Source organism: Gobius niger (genome assembly GCF_951799975.1).
Source record: "Gobius niger genome assembly, chromosome: 4".
Classification (NCBI taxonomy): Eukaryota; Metazoa; Chordata; class Actinopteri; order Gobiiformes; family Gobiidae; genus Gobius; species Gobius niger.
In genome coordinates this window covers 22323296-22342210 of record NC_136855.1, presented here as the reverse complement: position 1 = coordinate 22342210, position 18915 = coordinate 22323296, and the positions used below count along the sequence as shown (strand labels likewise).

The 18915-nt window shown below is 40.0% G+C and overlaps 1 protein-coding gene across 1 annotated transcript in view; it reads right to left on the bottom strand.

Annotated features, from left to right (window-relative positions):
- Positions 1 to 17704, bottom strand: part of spon1a (spondin 1a) — a 35530-nt gene extending 17826 nt beyond the window's left edge. Inside the window, exons 1-6 of the mRNA XM_079554499.1 lie at positions 17094 to 17704; positions 16224 to 16330; positions 13060 to 13193; positions 9664 to 9737; positions 9448 to 9570; positions 6476 to 6624 (exon numbers count right to left, since the gene is read on the bottom strand). Coding sequence (XP_079410625.1) covers positions 6476 to 6624; positions 9448 to 9570; positions 9664 to 9737; positions 13060 to 13193; positions 16224 to 16330; positions 17094 to 17325 — 819 coding nt within the window. The 5' untranslated portion in view covers positions 17326 to 17704. The remainder of the gene's footprint in view (positions 1 to 6475; positions 6625 to 9447; positions 9571 to 9663; positions 9738 to 13059; positions 13194 to 16223; positions 16331 to 17093) is intronic.
- Between the last annotated feature and the right edge of the window lie 1211 nt (positions 17705 to 18915).

Genomic DNA, 18915 nt, shown 5'->3' with positions numbered 1-18915 from the left:
ACAGCTGGAGGTTGTGTCATATCCCACTGGAATATGGCAACACGCAGCACATGTTTAATCACCATGGCATAAAAAAGATCATTAGTGCTAATTGCCATGCAAATTCCTCTGTTGTTTTTTTCCATCCTATTAATGTTATTATTGACTAGGCTTATTTCCATTGTGTGTGCAGGCCTACAGCCATGCATTTCAATGCTATTCCTGACATACAACAAAGTGGCATAAAAAAAGAGATATGCAGTGTTCAGTAAACGGGCGCATGACGTTTTGAAAACACAATCACTTGTTTAGTGAGTTGGCGGAGCACTGACACATTTAACCAATAAGCCGCAATGTCGAAATGCAGTTTGGCTCCTTATGTGTTCTGTGTTAAAATGTTGTCTGTCTTTCTTTACACATATCACACACAACGTTAAAATAGGTCTGTCTTCTGTTAGTGTGGGTGCAACTTACCCAAAATTACCCACCCATGTTCAATTTGTCTCTCTTATACCATTTTAAATAGTTTCTTTGGGGTCGACTTGCCATTTAAAGAAATGTGACTGACATAAATTGAACATATAAGATATGTGTTTAATACTGGATTGGATGTATAATTTGTGGCCGTGCCTGTTATAACACCTCCAGCAAAAGCACTCTCCCATACACCAATGCTACTCACACTGGGGAGATTTTTTAGAACACAAGTGTAACTAAATCTTTTTTTTCTTTTTTTGACTAGCTAGAAAACAGTACAACCCATTAGATATTTCCATCATCCATTCGGTGTTAGAGTCTGTTCCCAGAAGTGACCAGGAACTTGCGACATGCAGCTTTCTGCTTCTCAGCTTGCTTATTGGTAATGTAAGGTCATGAATAATTCATTTAAATGTGCAGTACACTCCTGATATTTGTGCAAAAATCTTAAAGATGTTTACAGGAGAGATGTGTTTGAAGAAGGAAAACAATAATGATAACGTTGTACAGAATGTTGAAACAATTTCCGATCAAAGAGGGATTTAAAGCTAATATTCACTATCGATCAAAAATCATACTGGACAATAATTAGATTATATTATAATAATAATTAGGTATTATTCCAGAATTGGTCACCACTAAAACAGACCTATAGGGTCCGAGCCAAGGAATGTTCTAGTGACAAATGAATTGCCTCTCTTGAGGTTTTTCAAATGGTTTACTCAAAGCATTGTCCCCAGTGGCAGCAAATGAGCCCAGTGTATGAAGGTCAGTCTTCCCTGGCACTCTCATTCATCAAACAGGCTGAGCCACTGCACAAACAGTCCAAGCACAAGTGCACTGAGGTTAACTAAAATCGCAGGTAAAGGAAATACTGTAATACCTGCTAAGTGTATGCCTCTCCACTTTGTACAAACTTTGATTCTTATGGGTGGCTTTGTGCTGTACAAAACTCAGCACATTTCATGTCAGTAACAGAATATGGTGTTCTAAAAGTGAATTCAACCAACTTAGCCAGAAGGTAAAGGCAAGGTAAGCCACACTCGCTGCAAACTCACACGGGACATTCACTCAGCACCAATGGGAAAACAAAAACATGCTACAGGCAACTACAGTGTTTTTACATAAATACATTTCTAACATAATGAACTCAATATATGACTCTAAACTACACTAAGGAAACAGCTTCATGAATATGTAAAAATGCAAATAAAGAGATGTCAGTTAACTGAAAATGTCCAATTTCCATAGTTCATGCTTTTTAATGGTGTTTGTCAATTAGGTAAGTGTATAGTAAATAATGTCCAATGCTGCTATAAAATCTACTGATAACAAAAACCCTGGCATGTAGATGCTCATGCATCAAAGTTAAAGTTCACCCTTTATATTCTAATTTAGGAGGAACAAGAGATAAATATAAAGCTATTCCATATTGACATTCATTTCTAAATGTATTTTCCAACTCAAATAAGTCCAGGTAAAAGTATAAATATACATGACAGATTGCTTCTTCAGGGTGAATGCACTACAGATGCTGAAATGAGCATACGAGCATATGGTCATCCATACACAGTATGACTTGTTTTTGCTATACACAATGTCCTTGTGGAGGTCAAAATGTACAAGAGACTGATGATTCATAATAAAAAATAAAATGAGACCAACTATAGCAGCATTGGAACACAGAATTTTAGATAGCACAAATAAAGACAAGGATTAAGACAAAATGCATTCTCCTTGCCAGCATCTGTTATGTTATCTTTGTCTAATTCCATTTATTGGTCTGGACACAAGGATGGCTTTATCAAACCCGCCTCCGGCAAAGATGTCTGATACTCCCAAATAATCATCCTTTATCTGTGGAGATGAGTATCCAGCCTGCAGCCCTGAGACCAGTTAAGTCTCTATGAAGATGTGAAGGCACACATGGAGAAACACTTGTATAAACATAAAAACTAATCATTTTGAGTGAAGTATTCTTTACATAGAAGAATCTGCATATGCCCCTGCTGTGACCTGTGAGGAGCCTAATGAAAACATACTCACTTCTTATGATGAGAAAAAAAAAGAGACCCTTCCTAAGCCAACACAAACACGCAGTACTGTTCGGTGGAAATGTGCGCGCCTCTGGCTCTGCTGCTCTATTTTGCCAATCATAATAACAGTCTAGGGAACCAAGGCAGGCATTAAGGTTTGTGAGCGCTTTGTTTTCCCAAACAGGAATATCTCTTCTGGGCTCATAAAGCTGACTTGACGGGCCGCGGAAATCCTGCCAGCTCAAATTAAAGAATTATTCCCTCTTTGACTTTTCTGTTTGTTTCACTGTGTGCCAGGGAGATACGCAGACGAAGAAGAAGCTACAGGGTATGGTGGTTCCGTACTGAAAGCTTACTACAACATTTGCAGAGGTTTAGCCTGGCCCTCTGTAACTTGGCCAGTGCTAATGCAAATTAATGCTAATTTTTGAGTAATTATGTAGATGAATAGTAATTGACAGGTTTAAAGTCTATTTTTGTTGACATGCGCATTCAACAAACATTTGGTCCTATCGATCAATGATAATAAATACTATACAGCACTACTGTACTCCAGAGGTCAGTGAATTCAAAATGTCCTCATTGGAAAAAAATAATCAGGCCACAGCAACAGCAAGTGACCCTGCACCTCTCTCACTCCTCTAGGCTTTAACCTATTGATTTATAGCAGCTTATGCAACACGGTACGTATGTAATTGCCAAGTTTGCCAAAACAGGCAAGACAATACTTTTGACTAATTTGACTCGACAATCCTATCAAATCTTACTATGGAAACTGAAAACACTTTGGTTTACTGTGAATACAAAAACACCTTCACTTATTCTGTCCGGGACCCAAAGGAACCTGAATATCTATTATTCTCTTCCCACGCTGCCTCCCACTTGTGATGCTACAGATGGCAGACCTTACTGTTTTTTTTTTACAACGACTCATCTGAGAAATTATCACCTCCATCTTTGTAGGTATGTGCACCAGGATAACTAAAAACATGCTGCTAATTCATATTATTATTATTTCATTTTGATTTCACGTATAAAGATTTGTTTTTTGTCTGTTTCAGCACTGGGTGAAAGGGGATGAAGAGCAGGGAGAGATATTCAGCAAGTTGTCAAAGCTGGGACATATCTGGCCGTGAGTGACAGCTAGACGAACCACTCAGGGAAACAAATATTCCATCCAATCTTAACCAATTTTACGAGTGAAAAAGGGCTGAGACACAGCAAAACATTATAATATAATCGCACTAGCACCACACACAAGGACTAAGGAGCCAAACTCCGGCCATGCCATTCCAAACAGGAATTGGAACCTAAACAGTCTAATTGAAGTTGTTCTTAGATTAACTGCACCACAATCTGAGAGACGTTCGGTTAATAATACTGACATTTTATCCAAATAAGATCTGAAACATCCCTTTGTAATTATGCCATATGTAATACAGAGTCCAATGGTTAATACGTGAAGTGTTTGCTCCATCTAAATGTTGTGTTGAGACAACTTGAGACACAGCTGCAGAGGAAGATAATAGACGATTCTGTGTGCGTACGTGCTGTGCAATAATGAAACCTGCCCCACACTGCGAGAGGAAATGGGAGATTTTATAATCTATTGGGGGGCTCGGCCTGATGTTGCTCTATGGAGACACTCTCATTAAACTCTGCATTAGAGACACACTGGGCCTATGCAATGGCTCAATCCATATAGTACAGTCATAGGAGACGACACATCGCGGCTGTGGTCACTATTGCTAACACTGCTGAAAATACTTGACTTGGACGCTGTCTTACGCATAATAAAAAAGTTCCAACATTTCATATAATAATGAAAAGTTTACAAAGTAATAGGAATCTTTAATATTCGCATAGCAGTAACTGCAGGTGATTTGGTTCACAGCATGTACAAACAAGTTGTATCAATGAATATTCACAACCTACAAACGTTCCCTTTGCTTCAAAAGCTCTGCGAGACATACTTTGAGGCAACATGCAGAGATGCACACACACACACACACACACACACACACACACACACACACACACACACACAATATATCAGAAGATATTGCTTTTTGCCTCTTTAATCCGCTTTAGACCAGATTTTCTTAGCAGGACGTACTAGATAGTACAGTTTGGCTTTAGCTTTGACCATTTCTGGTATAAAATGAAGTCATCCCACTGAACATAAAGGAGATTTCTGTCTTTGTTTCTCTTTTGCCTGGGTGGCACGCCTGCTAACCGCTGCAAATGAAACTTAGTATGAGGGCTTAGATCGGTGCCCCCTTGGTCTCAATGCACCCTGGTTATGAATATAAATTTAGCATTCATCGCTAGTTGCTCCCCCAGATGCCCCACCTGACACAAAAGCCAATCAGCTTCATGTTGGGTCAGCATTTACCGTCGCTCCAATCTGGAATAACAACCCGCTACCTCAAGGGCATCGGCTGAGATGTTTGAAAATTGCACATGGCTTTTGCCTAGTAAAGCATGCCCTTTTGCATAGCCTTTAACTGCCCAAAGAATAATGAGCTGTAAAAGAGAGACCCTGTATGGCTGATTCAGGTATGCTATGGTAAAAAAAGGATTATTATTCACTGAAAAGAAAACAACTTGTATTTTATTTGTCAATTTATTTACTTGTTTTTGTTATTTTTTGTGCAGACATCATGAGGGATGCTTGTTGTTGCACAACAGAGGGTTTACAGAGAATTGTCTTAAACAGTGACCAAAATTTAAAAAACGGTTCTCGTTAATCAGAAAGCATAGAAACTGAAGCCGCCAAAATGAGTACAAGGGTGTACCAAATAAAATGATACTTTGACAGACAGTAAAGCATGGTTCAATCTGCTACTTTGCATATAAAGCCATTATTTATTTGCTCGTAGATGGAAAATATATTGTAGAACCATTGACTGTTGGTTAAAAAATCCTGTCTGCATGAAGACAATCAGAAAAAAGAGTAGTGTGCTATTTTAGTGCCACTAGCCTTTTGCGTGAGAAGGATGTTTGCCGTATAAGATATATAAGTCTACAAATCACAGCTGATTTGATGTGGTGAACCAAGAACAGCCAACAGGAAAGAAGAAGCATTTTACAGTGTGCCAGATGTGCCATCATTTTCATATTACGGCTCAATTTGTAGTAGTTTGCCAAGGAAGCGAGATGGAAAACATATTGGTATTACACTAAATATACGGTGCAGCATGAGATAAAACTTTCTTTATACGTATGTTGGCTGAAGTCTGAATATAGCACACACAGACTCACAGAATACATCAGTTTTACAGACAGAACATGTACCATTAAGATAATATGGACAGATCGCTTCTACTGTCAATCGACCCTCACCCGTGGAGCTAAATAATAATACAGCTGATAATCCAGGTACAGATGAGTGGGAATGACAACAAAGAAAGAAGGAGCAGTAACAGCAGTGACACATACTGTTCCCATTGCTCACAATAGGCTCTCATTATCCACTGTGACTTCATGTCTTCAGTATTAGTCGATAGTAAATACTCTCTGGAACCATGATATGTTCAGCCAGGAGTTATTATTTTAAGAAGGAAGTGAAGGAAAATAAGCAACACATTTATGTAAGATAACAGCAAGAACGTTCTGTAACTCTAGGACAATGTGATTGATTGCTATTGTGACACTGGGTCGGAACAAAATATCATGGAAAAAAAGGAAAACAACAAGGATCAGATAAATAAAGTCCGCAGAATACACCAATCTAGAAAAGCCTTATTGGACAGCCGTCAAAAGCACTTAAAATTCATTGCAATGGGCTGGCCTCAAATAGCATCGGTGCTTGAAAACACTAATCACTCTGGACTACAATGTCAAAACAATTCTACCACTGCTCAGGTGAACCGTCCAACATGTCAGCTGCAGTTATGTAACCTTGTCTTCTTCCTTTTATTCTAAGTAAAGTCCACACAGAAAGTTTTCACAAGTTCTTAATACAGTTTAAAGTGTCGTACCTTCTGCCTGATCTCCTCCTCCATCTTGACAGGGGACCCCAGCTCCGCCACTTGTTTGACCCCATCACTGGACACGCCTCCATACTCCCACAGGACGTAGCTTTTAGAGTGAGATGCACCAATCAGAGCAGACCAGTGGTTGGCACGACCTATAAAGTCAGAAAACGCTTTTTTTTTTTACTATTGTGTAAAAAATATGTAATTGAAGTAAAATATAGGAATATCTCTTCTTCCATTAAAAAATATTGGCATTTTATTATGGACATTGTCACAGTAGGGATTGTTCTGGATGACACAGCCTATCGCTATTTGTTCATTTGTTTGTTTGGTTGGATGAAACAAGCTTGAGTTCATGATAAACATATTTATTTCCTAGACTTAGACTTAGACTTAGACTTGGGCACATAGTGTAATAATCCTGCAAATGTTACATAGGTAGTGAGGAAGACCATTTCAAAACAAGTATGTGCAGGAGATTACACAATAATAGGGTCATTTACCAAGCATTTGCTCATGTGCAAAACAAGTAGCATGTGCAAATGTGGATCAGCAGCACAGTCATTTACACATGTTTGTTTGGCATTGTTACATTTACACATTAGATTTAGGGCCCTAAAACTGTAACACAGGAAACATCACGATAAATTAAGTGCAACATGCCCAAAAAATAGCATGTATTTCATTTTTCAGCTTGCACCCGCTATTAAGCACCTGCCTTGATGCCTCTGTGCACTAGTGCAGTGGTTCTCAACTGGTGGGTCACGGAAAAGGTTTTCAGTGGGTCGCAAAAAACCATTTCTTCTAATATTTATGTCCGGAAAAAGTATAGAACAATGGCCGCTTGTAGCAGAGTTTTGTGACGACGACGCTGGGTGTCGCCATTGCTGTAAAACCTCCTTCTGGGGGCGGCAGAACAAGCTAGTTTTCGATTAGAAAGCTTTGCACTTTCGTCACGTTTTAAACAACTTTAAAGCCTAGTGCCTCATTTTTTAAAACATTCTATAGCTATATATTCCTCCTGTGATGACGCTGGGTTCGGTACAATTAAAGAGACCCAGCTTGTTTTTGTATGGTACATTTTAGAAATGTTGTATATTAATGAGGGCCTGACTTCGATTGACAGGCCGTTAGCACGATAGCTAATGGCGCGGGTTTGACCGAACTACGTGCCCCACAAGGGCCGGGTCTACAGTGAAGATCCTGCTCTTGTACCCTTTTTAGGAACATGCTCGATCGGAGCTGGGAAGGGGAGTCTGGAAATCTGCCATAAATTCCCTTTCGAATGTAGTTATTAACGTAAACGGGGAGGAGTGAGCTGACGTTATGTATTGTTTCTTACAGTCTATGGTGTCGAATCACTACTTGAGTCTGTTAAAATGAGTTGTTGTTTTTTTATTATAGTTTCAACTTTTTCTGCTTAATCAATTAATCAATCAATCAATCAATCAAAGTTTATTTATATAGCACTTTGCAACAACACCAGGAGGACCAAAGTGCTTCACAGAAAGATAAAAACAATTTAAAAACACCAAGTGATTACAACCTAGACACAATTCAGTGCTTATTTAATGCTCATTCAACAACAACTTTTGATGAAAAGACAATATTTGACATTATATTTTCTAATTCATATTTGGGTCGCGGCATGTCATCCCAGGGTGATTGTGGGTCCCGAAGCCATACCAGTTGAGAACGAAAGCATTGGTGCACTTCACTGTATACGACACTAGTGTTTAGAGATGTCATTGGCACCTGTAATTGTCACTTTTTCTTGTTGTTCCCTGGGCAATGATTAAATGTGTGAATTTTTCATATATTGTAAAACAAATTACTCCTAATGTTTACTAATGTAGGTGACACAAGCTTCATAAATTAGATTTTTTAATAAAATACTATTTGTAGTGGCTATTTTCCATAAAAATTGCCATGGAAATCGCCATATGCTTGTTCTGGTCCAAGTAGGTTGCCAAGGCATCACTGTTTGACTCACAAAAGTGCCACTTGGGAGAAAGAAAATAGAGCTGTAAAGGCATCACTGGTCTGGTTGACCTATTTTATAGTGAATTTTTGGCCTAAGAATGTGTGTCTCCACAATGGTTAGAGGCTGGGTATATATGTTATGTAACACCATTTACACATTTAATTTTTAACTACTGGATGGACAGAGATCTGACAGATGGTTTCTAACCTTAACTAACTATAACTTTGCTCAAGGAGAAATATGCCAACGGTGTCCAATAGGTTTAAAGATTACATTGCAGCTTCACCTGTCGTCTTTCCAAGCAGATCTATTTGTGTGAAGGAGTGAGTTCCATATCAAGTACCTCAGTGAGACAGTAAATTAAGGCTCTTTTCGATCCCTGGGTTTATCTCACTCCATCTAATCAGTATATTGATCTGACTGGCAAAAGCCTGATTTAGACAACAGAGCCGGTGTAATCCGCATACGGATCCTGATAGTGTGGCTCAAGGTTATTCAGACAACACAAAGTAGACCAAAGTGAGACAATATATTTGGCATAAACTAGCCATCTTTCGGGAATGTCTTTTACTATTTTTCTTTTCATCATATTGCACACATTACACATATTACACCATGGTTTAGTATATCATAGTAAAAATGTATACAAATCAAGGTAGATTAATTTTTTTCCCTCTCTGTTTCCAATATGAAACCAGTAATTGTATCCTGTATGTAATATAGGAAAGTCTGTAATGAGCAGGATACATTATCACATTCGGATGAGGCTCAGAGGATGTTTGATTCATTTCTGGATTGGAAGATTGGCTCAAATATAACTAACAAACTTAAGTCAACAAAGTGTCATACAGAAGATGCAAAGTACATTTCTAGTGCAAACTTATTTCAGGGTTCAGTGACCTATATGAGCGGGCTGGTCTGGATAGTATAGATGACATACTGTACTTTACATATTTATGTTTTTTTGCGATATAAGACAAATTTCTCTTACGCGGATAGTCTTTGGGATGAATTTTCTCTGACCAGTTTCCGTAGAAGGTGACCCTGTATTTGGCAGTTCCACAGGCACAACAGTCCAGCAGAGGTCTATCTGTCACTTCACCATACAGATGCTCTATGGAGATAACAGGCAATAAGGTAAAACACAAAGGGAAAAACAAGAAATAAAGTACAATTTTCTTGATCATATGGTTCAAATATGACCTGCCTTTCTCGCACATTCTCTTGGTTAGAGGACCTTCATCTTGGAAATAAATGATTCGCTTCTGCACAATGCTGGCCCTATGAAAGAAGGAATGTATTAGTAATTGGTTTAAAAGTAAGACACGCTACATAGAAGTGAACCAAGGTTAAGTTATACTGTGAGTCTAAATTTGCTATGAAAGTGAAAGCTGGTCTGGATTTGCTCAAATTTGCAGTTTGTCCCGAAGCCGATAGACTAGTGATTACTAACGCTGTTCTGTCTTCAGTGTCTTGGGTTCAAGTCCCGGCTCTGACATTTTGCTCCTCGCTGCTCCTCGCCTCCTTTCACCCTGTGTCCTATCAAATCCAAAAAGCCGACAGGCCAAAGCGATACTTTAAAAAAGGTGGTAAAACGGCAAAGAATCTGAAAATTAAAAAAAACACATCCAACATCTTTTAGGCCTTGATTCTCACAAAGACTTAACATTCACAAAGCCATCGTTCTAACTAACCGTCCAACCAATGCAAACAGGTCAAGGCTGGGCTCTGCAAGTATTGTTGGACAAATAACATTTTGTGCTATTTTTCAATACCATCTGACTAATTGTGCTCAGTTTTATTCAATCTCACACTCATTTTCATTTCTGAACAAACACATGGCAAACAAACATTCAGCGGCCATCCATTTGAACTGTCCGAACAACAAAGTTAAAGGGACTAGATAAAAGTTGTCATTTTTTTAACTCAGGTCTTACACGTTACTGTAGTCTCTATGTTAAACTCTGAAGAGATAAATCAGGATTTTTGACATAGGGCCTCATTTCCTAGTTATGCAGAGTGTTGCTGATTTTTATAATTTATATTTGAAGAGTTTAGTGGTGCTAGGCTAGTGCTAGGCTAGCACATGTCTATGGTAACTAGTAGCCTGCATTAAAAACCTCTTCAAAACCAGTAGTCCTCCGAACGTTGCCATATCTGATTTGTAGAAAGCTCCTTTGTGAATTCCACGTGTAGTAATGTCGGCAGCAGGTATACAAACTACTGTAGATCTGGTAACCTAGCAGACCACTCCGCTGCTGCGTCGCTTACTACCAGGAAGCTGATGCTGCTCAAATATAAGGTATTTTAAATGCAAAATGGTTATATTTCAAAAATTATTCAGTCAACACAGACATTTATATCGGTAGTCTGGTGTTATAAGTGATTTGCACTTATAACACTGTGCTTGGTTCAGACTGTTTTAATGCAGGCTACTAGTTACCATAGACATGCGCTAGCCTAGCACTAGCCTTGCACCACTAAACTCTTCAAACTGCATGACTGCATGACTTAAAAAAGAAACATATCTCCAGAAATCAACAACACTCTGGATAGCTAGGAAATGAGGCCCTATGTCAAAAATTCTGAAATATCCCTTTTGCTTTTCTGACATGTTTTGGTCACGTTTTCGTGGCCTGATCACAAAAATGTGGGGAAAACGTGACCAAAAAAAACAATGATTACGTGACAAAAACATGGCAAAAAAATCAATGTAAACTGTGTGACAAAAAAGTAACCAAAATCTGATGAAAACGCTACAAAGACAACTAAAACCTGATAACAAAAACAAGGAAGTGAAAATGAGGCGTTACACTGGCCTATAGGCTCTAAGCTCCAGTCGAGAAGCTTTTAGATTTGTGTAAAACTGGAGAAAATGTGCTTGGTTATGGTGGGGGTTAAGGGATTAAGCTTGTGCATGACGATGGCGATAATACCAACTTTTTGAGTGACTGTGCAGGCTTTTAGCAGCAGTTGTTGCCCATTAGGACATTGCTGGAGGTAGGGTGTGGAAAAAAACAGACTTTTACTAATTTTCCAATCAGTTATAATGAGAGAAGAATCTTGATCATATTGAAATTGTGACCGTGTGATTGGCCACCCTTTATGGAGGACTAAAACTAATATAACAGGATTGCACGTCACAGTGACTTCAGGCCTATGACTCTGGGAGATTGAGAGGATCCTGTCATCGCTGTGCAGCCAGAACCAACCAAAGCACCAAGTTCTGTCTCAACCTAAAAAAAATAGGCAGCGACTGCCCATCAATTACACTGCACTAAACCGCGCTGGAGAGAAATGTCCGAGGCGAGCGAGGCAGTCACATGTACAGGCAGACCACGCAATCCAAATTAAAGGCCAAAGGGCTGCGCAGAAGCGTGTTATTTCGTGCATGGGCGAGATTCAATATAAACAGCTTTTTCCATCATTAAAACTGGGGCCGATAACGATCATCATAGAACAAATGCTGCACTGTTTGCACGGTCCGTTTGTCAAGGTGCAAAACTGGATACTTTTTACTCAGAAAGGCATCATTGAGTACGTTCAACTTGACCTGTGTCACTACACCTCGAGTAAATACAGAGTTTGATCATTCACATCATGCAACATTTTTATTGGCATTACTGTGAATTCATCTATCGCCAGCTCTCGCACCGAGGTTTGTCCATATCTGTTTACCATGTATGCTGTGTTTCAAAGGAATATTGTCCTCTGATGTGTAATGAACAGTCTTCGGAGTGAAGTGGTATAATACAAAGGCAGATGATAGTGGAAGAGGGGATATAATAAATGTTAAGAAGAGGCTAGATTGTAGCATTGATAAAAAGAGATGGACAAAGTGTTGATTGCATTAAAATGGATTATATACAACATAATTAGTGTCAGTAGAGATAAATGATTATGGCGAATTAAGTGTCTGCATCATTCTAAAGGGTTACTGCAGGTTCTAAATATGTTGCAAATGGCGCCTCATATTATAAAAGTGTTAGGCCTGATTGGTGAATACTGTATGAGAGGTTAACACATACAGTGATTATGTTAATGAGTGCTAAGTATCTTCCTGCTCCGTGTCATTATTTGCCCACACCTTTATGTAATCACGCCTTGATGTGTCTATTGCATGTTCTTTGTCCATATAAGTCCCAAGGTCTCTCTCCAGCAGAAATGATTGGTGTCGAACTGCACTGCACATATTAAAACTAATGAATAGTTTATGAAACCAAGTGGAAATAAAAATGGAGAATTCCTGCTTAGCTGGCGGCGACGCATGTGATAAAACAGAGTCTCTTTGCTGGTGGAATGAATATCTTCTGCAAGCTGGGCTTACAGTCCCACTGAGATGTTGGGCTATGGTATGAGATTAAAGCTCATATTTAATTTGTGACTAAATTAAACATGAACCATCCAGTGGAGGAAATGTTTTAATACCAGGCTGTTAAGCAAGTTATTACGGTATGAGTCCTGTGTGTGTACCACCCTATTTCCTCAAATGTATTATTTTTCACAGCGCATTGTTTTTGTTTGGCCACTGGAGTTTGATCTAAAAGTACTTCACATTACAGTTTATGCTAATGTTCTCTTTTAAATACTGTGCTTTGCTTACTTGATAAGCACACATCCATAACCACTAGGGGGCGCTGTCCAGAAGACTTGAATGCTGGTGCGCCTGCGGGGAGTACTCTCTGTGACAGCGGGAGGACAGTTGGTCATAAACTGTGTCTCCTCTTCATCAATGACCTGCAATGCACAAACAAAGGCTGAGTTATTATAATGAAACTATTACAGAAAGTATCCCAGGTGACGCACGCTGCTCAATGACTCGTCGGTGTAATTAGGCGTAGTATCACTCCACATTAGGATTTCTCTCATTGCCAAAACGATTGCCCTGACACTATTAGCATTTGTTTTTATGGCACACTAAAATGAGCCTCATGGAATATTTCTTGCCAGCACTTTGTTTACATACTCACAAACATAATGCATTTTAGTATTCATGAAATAGGACTTGTAAAAAATACTTTTATACGGTTCATGTCGTAGCGGCTGAAGCATATGCTTGCAACTATGTGCCTAGGGTTGACTTATCATACAAATATTACTTTTACTTACTTATCTTGGCAAAGATGTGCAGACTGTTAATTTATTTTGCCCTATCTTTTCTTATCTTTCTCCCTGCCTCTACTGTGGTGGATTCCAACCTTTTATTGTCATGTATTCATTTCATCAATACTAGGCTGAGTGGTTACTGCTCTTTCCTCACAGCAGAAAAGTCCTGGGTTTGAATCCCAGACCAGGCAGGATCTGTCTGTGTGGAGTTTACATGTTTCCCCCGAGTCTGCAGAGAAAACTACCACCACACAGAGTCAAATTATTATTTGATTATTTGACTGTTGTACCACCTATGTTGAATATGCAGTCAAGTAAAACTCCTGCTCTAGTCAGAATATATAATCAGACAAAGGAAAAGAGAGGTGTCGGTTAAAGCATAAATGGCTCAAATGTTATCCTTTGATTTTAACTTATATGTTCTTCTCTTCCAAAAGCAAACTCAACTTAAAAAGCATGCAATGACAATTAAAAAAGAACAAGAAAAAAGAAAACCACTCTCCATCCCTGTACTATTTAACAAAAAGTCTTCAGAGCATTTCAGGTGAAACTTGAAATGTCAAAAGCATGCTGCCCTTTTCTGGCTCCAACGCACATTTGAGACTAAGCACTTCATTGATTCGGACTGTGGTGAAAATGAGCTTCGTGCAAGCAGCGGGCTCAAAGACCACACATCAGTTTGATATGAAAAGACATCAGGCCAAGACGAGGAACTTTCTCTGTCCATAAAGCTGTCAGCGGAGAATTTCCTTTGTCAAGCAGTGTAGTAAATGAACACCCTCCACACCCTCTCACCCCCACCCAAAAAAGTGCAAGCAGTGAATAGAGATCAGGGAGCTGTGTGTGAGCCCAAACAGATTATGCCACCCACCCTGGTCCCCATGGTTGCGCAGAAGCATCCCGACCTAGCCTGACTGGACTACAACACATGTTAAAGCTACTTAAGACTCAGGGGAATGCATTCAACTGCAAATAGCACATAAAGCCAACCAATTTGCTGCAAAACTGACCCAGGACCTGCATGTAGTTTGTCTTGAAGGTGGCATGAAAAACAACTTGAAGCTTGTTAACTTATTTTGTTAGCTGCAATCTTTTCAACAGCATGGTTAGGGCATGATGTTACCAATAAAGCCATCAGAGAAACAGTATTTATCCATAATTGCGATAGCAAGCCACATGTGGTGCTACACTAATTTTCTCCTTGACCCGGAAACTTTATAGTTTGTTCTCCTTTGTCCTCCCATTTCTCCCACTGAGAAGTAATGTCTCATTATCCGACACCAGTGCTGTGAGCACAAACACACAGACTGGCGGCTGACCTCCCCAGTGAGCTCAATAAAAGTGCTTTTCATCAAGTCAGAAGCTGTCCACAGTCGTCTGACACAGGGCACACCACCAGATTTCAAATGAGCCCCATGTTAAATAAAGCTGAGCTTTTTTCTCTTCTTTCACAGCTTGGGGGCCAGCTAACCCAGGGCTCCTGCAGAATCAGGCGGTAAATGTGGGTTAGTGTAAGTGAATAAAGGTTAAAAAAGATCTCCCCAAAACAGAGCAAAGCAGGAGAAAACCCAGTTTATAGCAGCTGGTCAGTAAAACGACTGAATGTTGGAGTCCAAGAGAATCTAAGCTGGCAGCCTTTTAGGCACGCATAATTTGAGACAAAATGGTTAATTTAATGAAAGAGACGATACATCAACAAAAGTCCATTGAAACGAAACAGGTGGTCACTTGATTTGGATCGTCTTGAATATTTGGATAATATTATTTTACTAAACCGCGTTCATTACAAATTGTCAATTGTCAAATTTCAAACAAAAATTGAGAGCATCAAATTGTGCGAAACGCAACTTAAATGATAATATATCAAAACTAAATGATGGCTAACATGGAACTATTCAAGGAAAATCATAACTAAAACTAAACTTTACTGCAGTTATAAGCTACCATGCATTTTGTAATGTTCAGGCGTTTGCACAAAATATGTAAATCTCAGTTAGGTGGAAGACTTCAGTTCCAGCTTTATACTGTCTGTCTCCAAACTATGCCACATGAGACTTTCCCAAAGTGTCTATTTGAAACTTTTACCTTTGTTGACGGAGCTCTTGAAAACCACAGCTGATGAAACACGTGTCTGTGCATCTGAATCAAGTTCATGTTTAGTTTGTAAATCCCTCCAAAACAGGATGTTATCATTAGGATTCCACGCTTTATGAATTTGTTAGAGCCGAGAGCCACATGCAAAAACGAAGTGTAAGCTAAAAACATCAGCTGCATCTTTTACCCTGAATATCAAGAGTTTACACAAACATAACAATATATGCCTATCGCAGACAAGCGTTTGTGAATTCCTTAACAATCGTTGTGTTTATCGCTCTGCAGCACCATGCACATTACAGCCTCAGTTTTATTCTAACAATTCTATACACCCACTCCTATTCTCTGTGCTTCTGCTCCAGAGGGACCTGTCTGTATAATATGCCAGTTATCACCTCGGCTAAACCAACTGCACTCGGCTGTTCGTCATGTGTGTTCATCTGCCTCCTCAGTCTATAAGTAACTCATACACTATAAAGGCTGACACTATAAACAGAAGTTCATAGGAGATCCAGCACAAGCGATGTTATCATAAAGTGCGAATTGTGCAGAAAACTGGTCTCTTACCTGAAAAGTCCCAATATAGTCCTCATCTTGGTCTCCCTCGGCCCCCTCTCTCAAGGCAATGAGAGTGAATCCTCTGAAATATGAGGGGCTGGTCGCAGTAAGAGTCACTGGACAAAGAGGAGACAATCAGTTGCTCAGAAAATGGCCATTTAAATCCACACTTGTCTGAATTGAGGCCATGCCCTTGCACTACTCATGCTCTGATAATTCGTGTAACAGCTGACTTGACAATGTGAGTTCATGAGGCTATAGCCTACTCTGGAATGTGTGCAAAATGGAAAGGATGTTATTAATACTGCATGTGCCCACCTTTTTTTAATGAGATAACTGGTCTATAGTTGCATCTGTAATTATTAAAGGCTATGGGGCTACATTTCAGACTGTGCTGTCTATCATCATCATGTGAACAGAAGTGCCTCTTTGATGCCCAATGCCAATGCCACAGTCACTTCTAAAACTTGGTATCATCCTAAAGCTGAGAATGGTGTCTGCTAAAGTCTATTTGAACGATGAAAGAGAATGCCACACAGAGTCAGAATTTTGCGGAGGGACTGGCGGTTTTTAAATGTTTTATCAGAGGAGCCCGAACGAAGGCTTTTTCTTCTAAAAGTGAAAAACAATGATGAATGCGTATCCAGAATCTCATTGCAAACCGATAGGCCTATTATTGTATTGGTTATGATTATGTTTATAGTATTTTATTTTATAGTATTTTCACATAAACTAAAAAACCCGAAAGTTTACAAGCTTACACGATTGGGCATGGATACTCTTACAGCCGAGCCTAAACTTTTCAAATGTTTGCATATCCTAATCAACACATCACATGACGCTGTACGTGGTGCATGTACGTTTTGTAAGAAAGCCTACCTCTGTAAGTGCTGCCCGGCTGGTAACTCTCCGGGTCTCCCTCGACGCGGAGGCGAAACTCGTTGCTGCTTTCTTTCCTACTGCCCTGAGCCCGGAGGACCACACTACAATAGCCGTTCGCTTTCCCGTTTCTCTCAAAAGGCTCCTCGGTAAACGCGAACGAATCGCACGTCACAGAAGAGAATAAACAAAGAAGCAACACAACGCCTGGATTACAACGAGGTCCTGACATTATTTCTAAAAAACAGTTTATCGGGATGAAAATGGTTATTATTTGTATTGTTTTGTTTAGTCCAAGTTGTGGTCCAAGGCGCGACTGAAAGTTTGTGCTAGAAGAGTAGATCCATTGTGGTGCGCGCTGAATCCCGGGATGCGCAGACAGAGGGATGCCTGGATATGTTGAAGTGCACTGTGCGCGCTGCTCCTCACCACTGAGCGGCTCTGCGCGGAACAGGGGAAGTGACAGAGTGGAGCGGTCAGCGTCTCCCAGAAAGAGAAAATCCTCCGCGAATAAGGACAGCAGAATAGAAATGATCTAAAATAAATGACATCCTCATCTTGTCAGAGATGACAAGAAGAACCCCGCCACACTGGGATGACCAGTGTGCAAGAGTTATGAAATCAGTCCCGCAAGGACAGAACCCACACAAAGGCATTGACAGAACCTCTAAGCGGTTGTCCGGGCGACTAATTAAGCAAAGCTAAGTCAGTATTTGCCATTCACTGGCTTCAAATTTTTACAATTGGCTTCCTAAACACAACCACTCAGCCACCTTGATGCTAATCACTCTGACACCGAGCCAGAGTGGTTAGTGGCTCTTGTCTCTCAGCAAGTCGGGGGTTCAATTCTTGGACCGTACAGGCCTCCTGCGTGGAGATTACATGTTCCCCGGTGTCTGGACAAACTGATGTTCAACAACACGTTAACCTCAGATGATTCTGACCATGAGCATGTATTTCAAGATCTGGAGATGAGTGCCCTGCAGCCAACAGATCCTGACATATTTCCCCAGCGGCAACAAAGAATGGGACAGTAAGGTAACCTACACTTCAACCTCAACCTTGACTGATGGCAAACAACAGTTGTAATAGTGAAAAGAAATGATGGTTCCTTTTAGATTGAAAATATTTGAAGTCCACCTCCTGCAGGCAGTTAGCCCATATGCACATGCTTTAGGGAAACGACGCATTACAATGATTAAGGCAAAAACATTAAGGCTGCAATACATACACTGTATTATATGCTCAAATGAGCCTACAATCAAATTTTAACAAAATAAAGTATAACACAAATCAATACTCCTTGTGATCCTTGTGGTGCTTGAAATAACATGAAGCAGCAGCACAAAGTCACAGACAGTTCTTACATGGGAGGCATAGTCTGATTTGGATCGTCAAAAGGGTCAGCAGGCATGTAATGAGAATGTAACCACTCGTGATAGCCAGCGACAAATGGAGAGTGCACTGGAGCTGCTGTGCTGATGGGTTGGTTGGAGCAGAACACACAGGGGGAGGGCAGCAGATGTCATCAAAGAGTTTTCTTTCAAACCTTGGCAGCACGTCGACTTTTCTCCTGCTTCATGTCTGTGTTAAATATTTTCTGCAGCATATGGAATTGTCTGCAGAATGGGTCAACACTTGGTGGGCGGCATTGTGGCGCTCGTGTTTCACAACAATAAGGTCCTGAGTTTAAGTCTTTCTGTGTGGAGTTCTTCCCGTGTCTGCATACGTTTCCTCCGGTACATGTCTGGTTTCTCCCACCACTAGAACATGTACAATAGGCCAGGATGACTGATGTGTGCGTGAAGTAATGGTGGTGCTC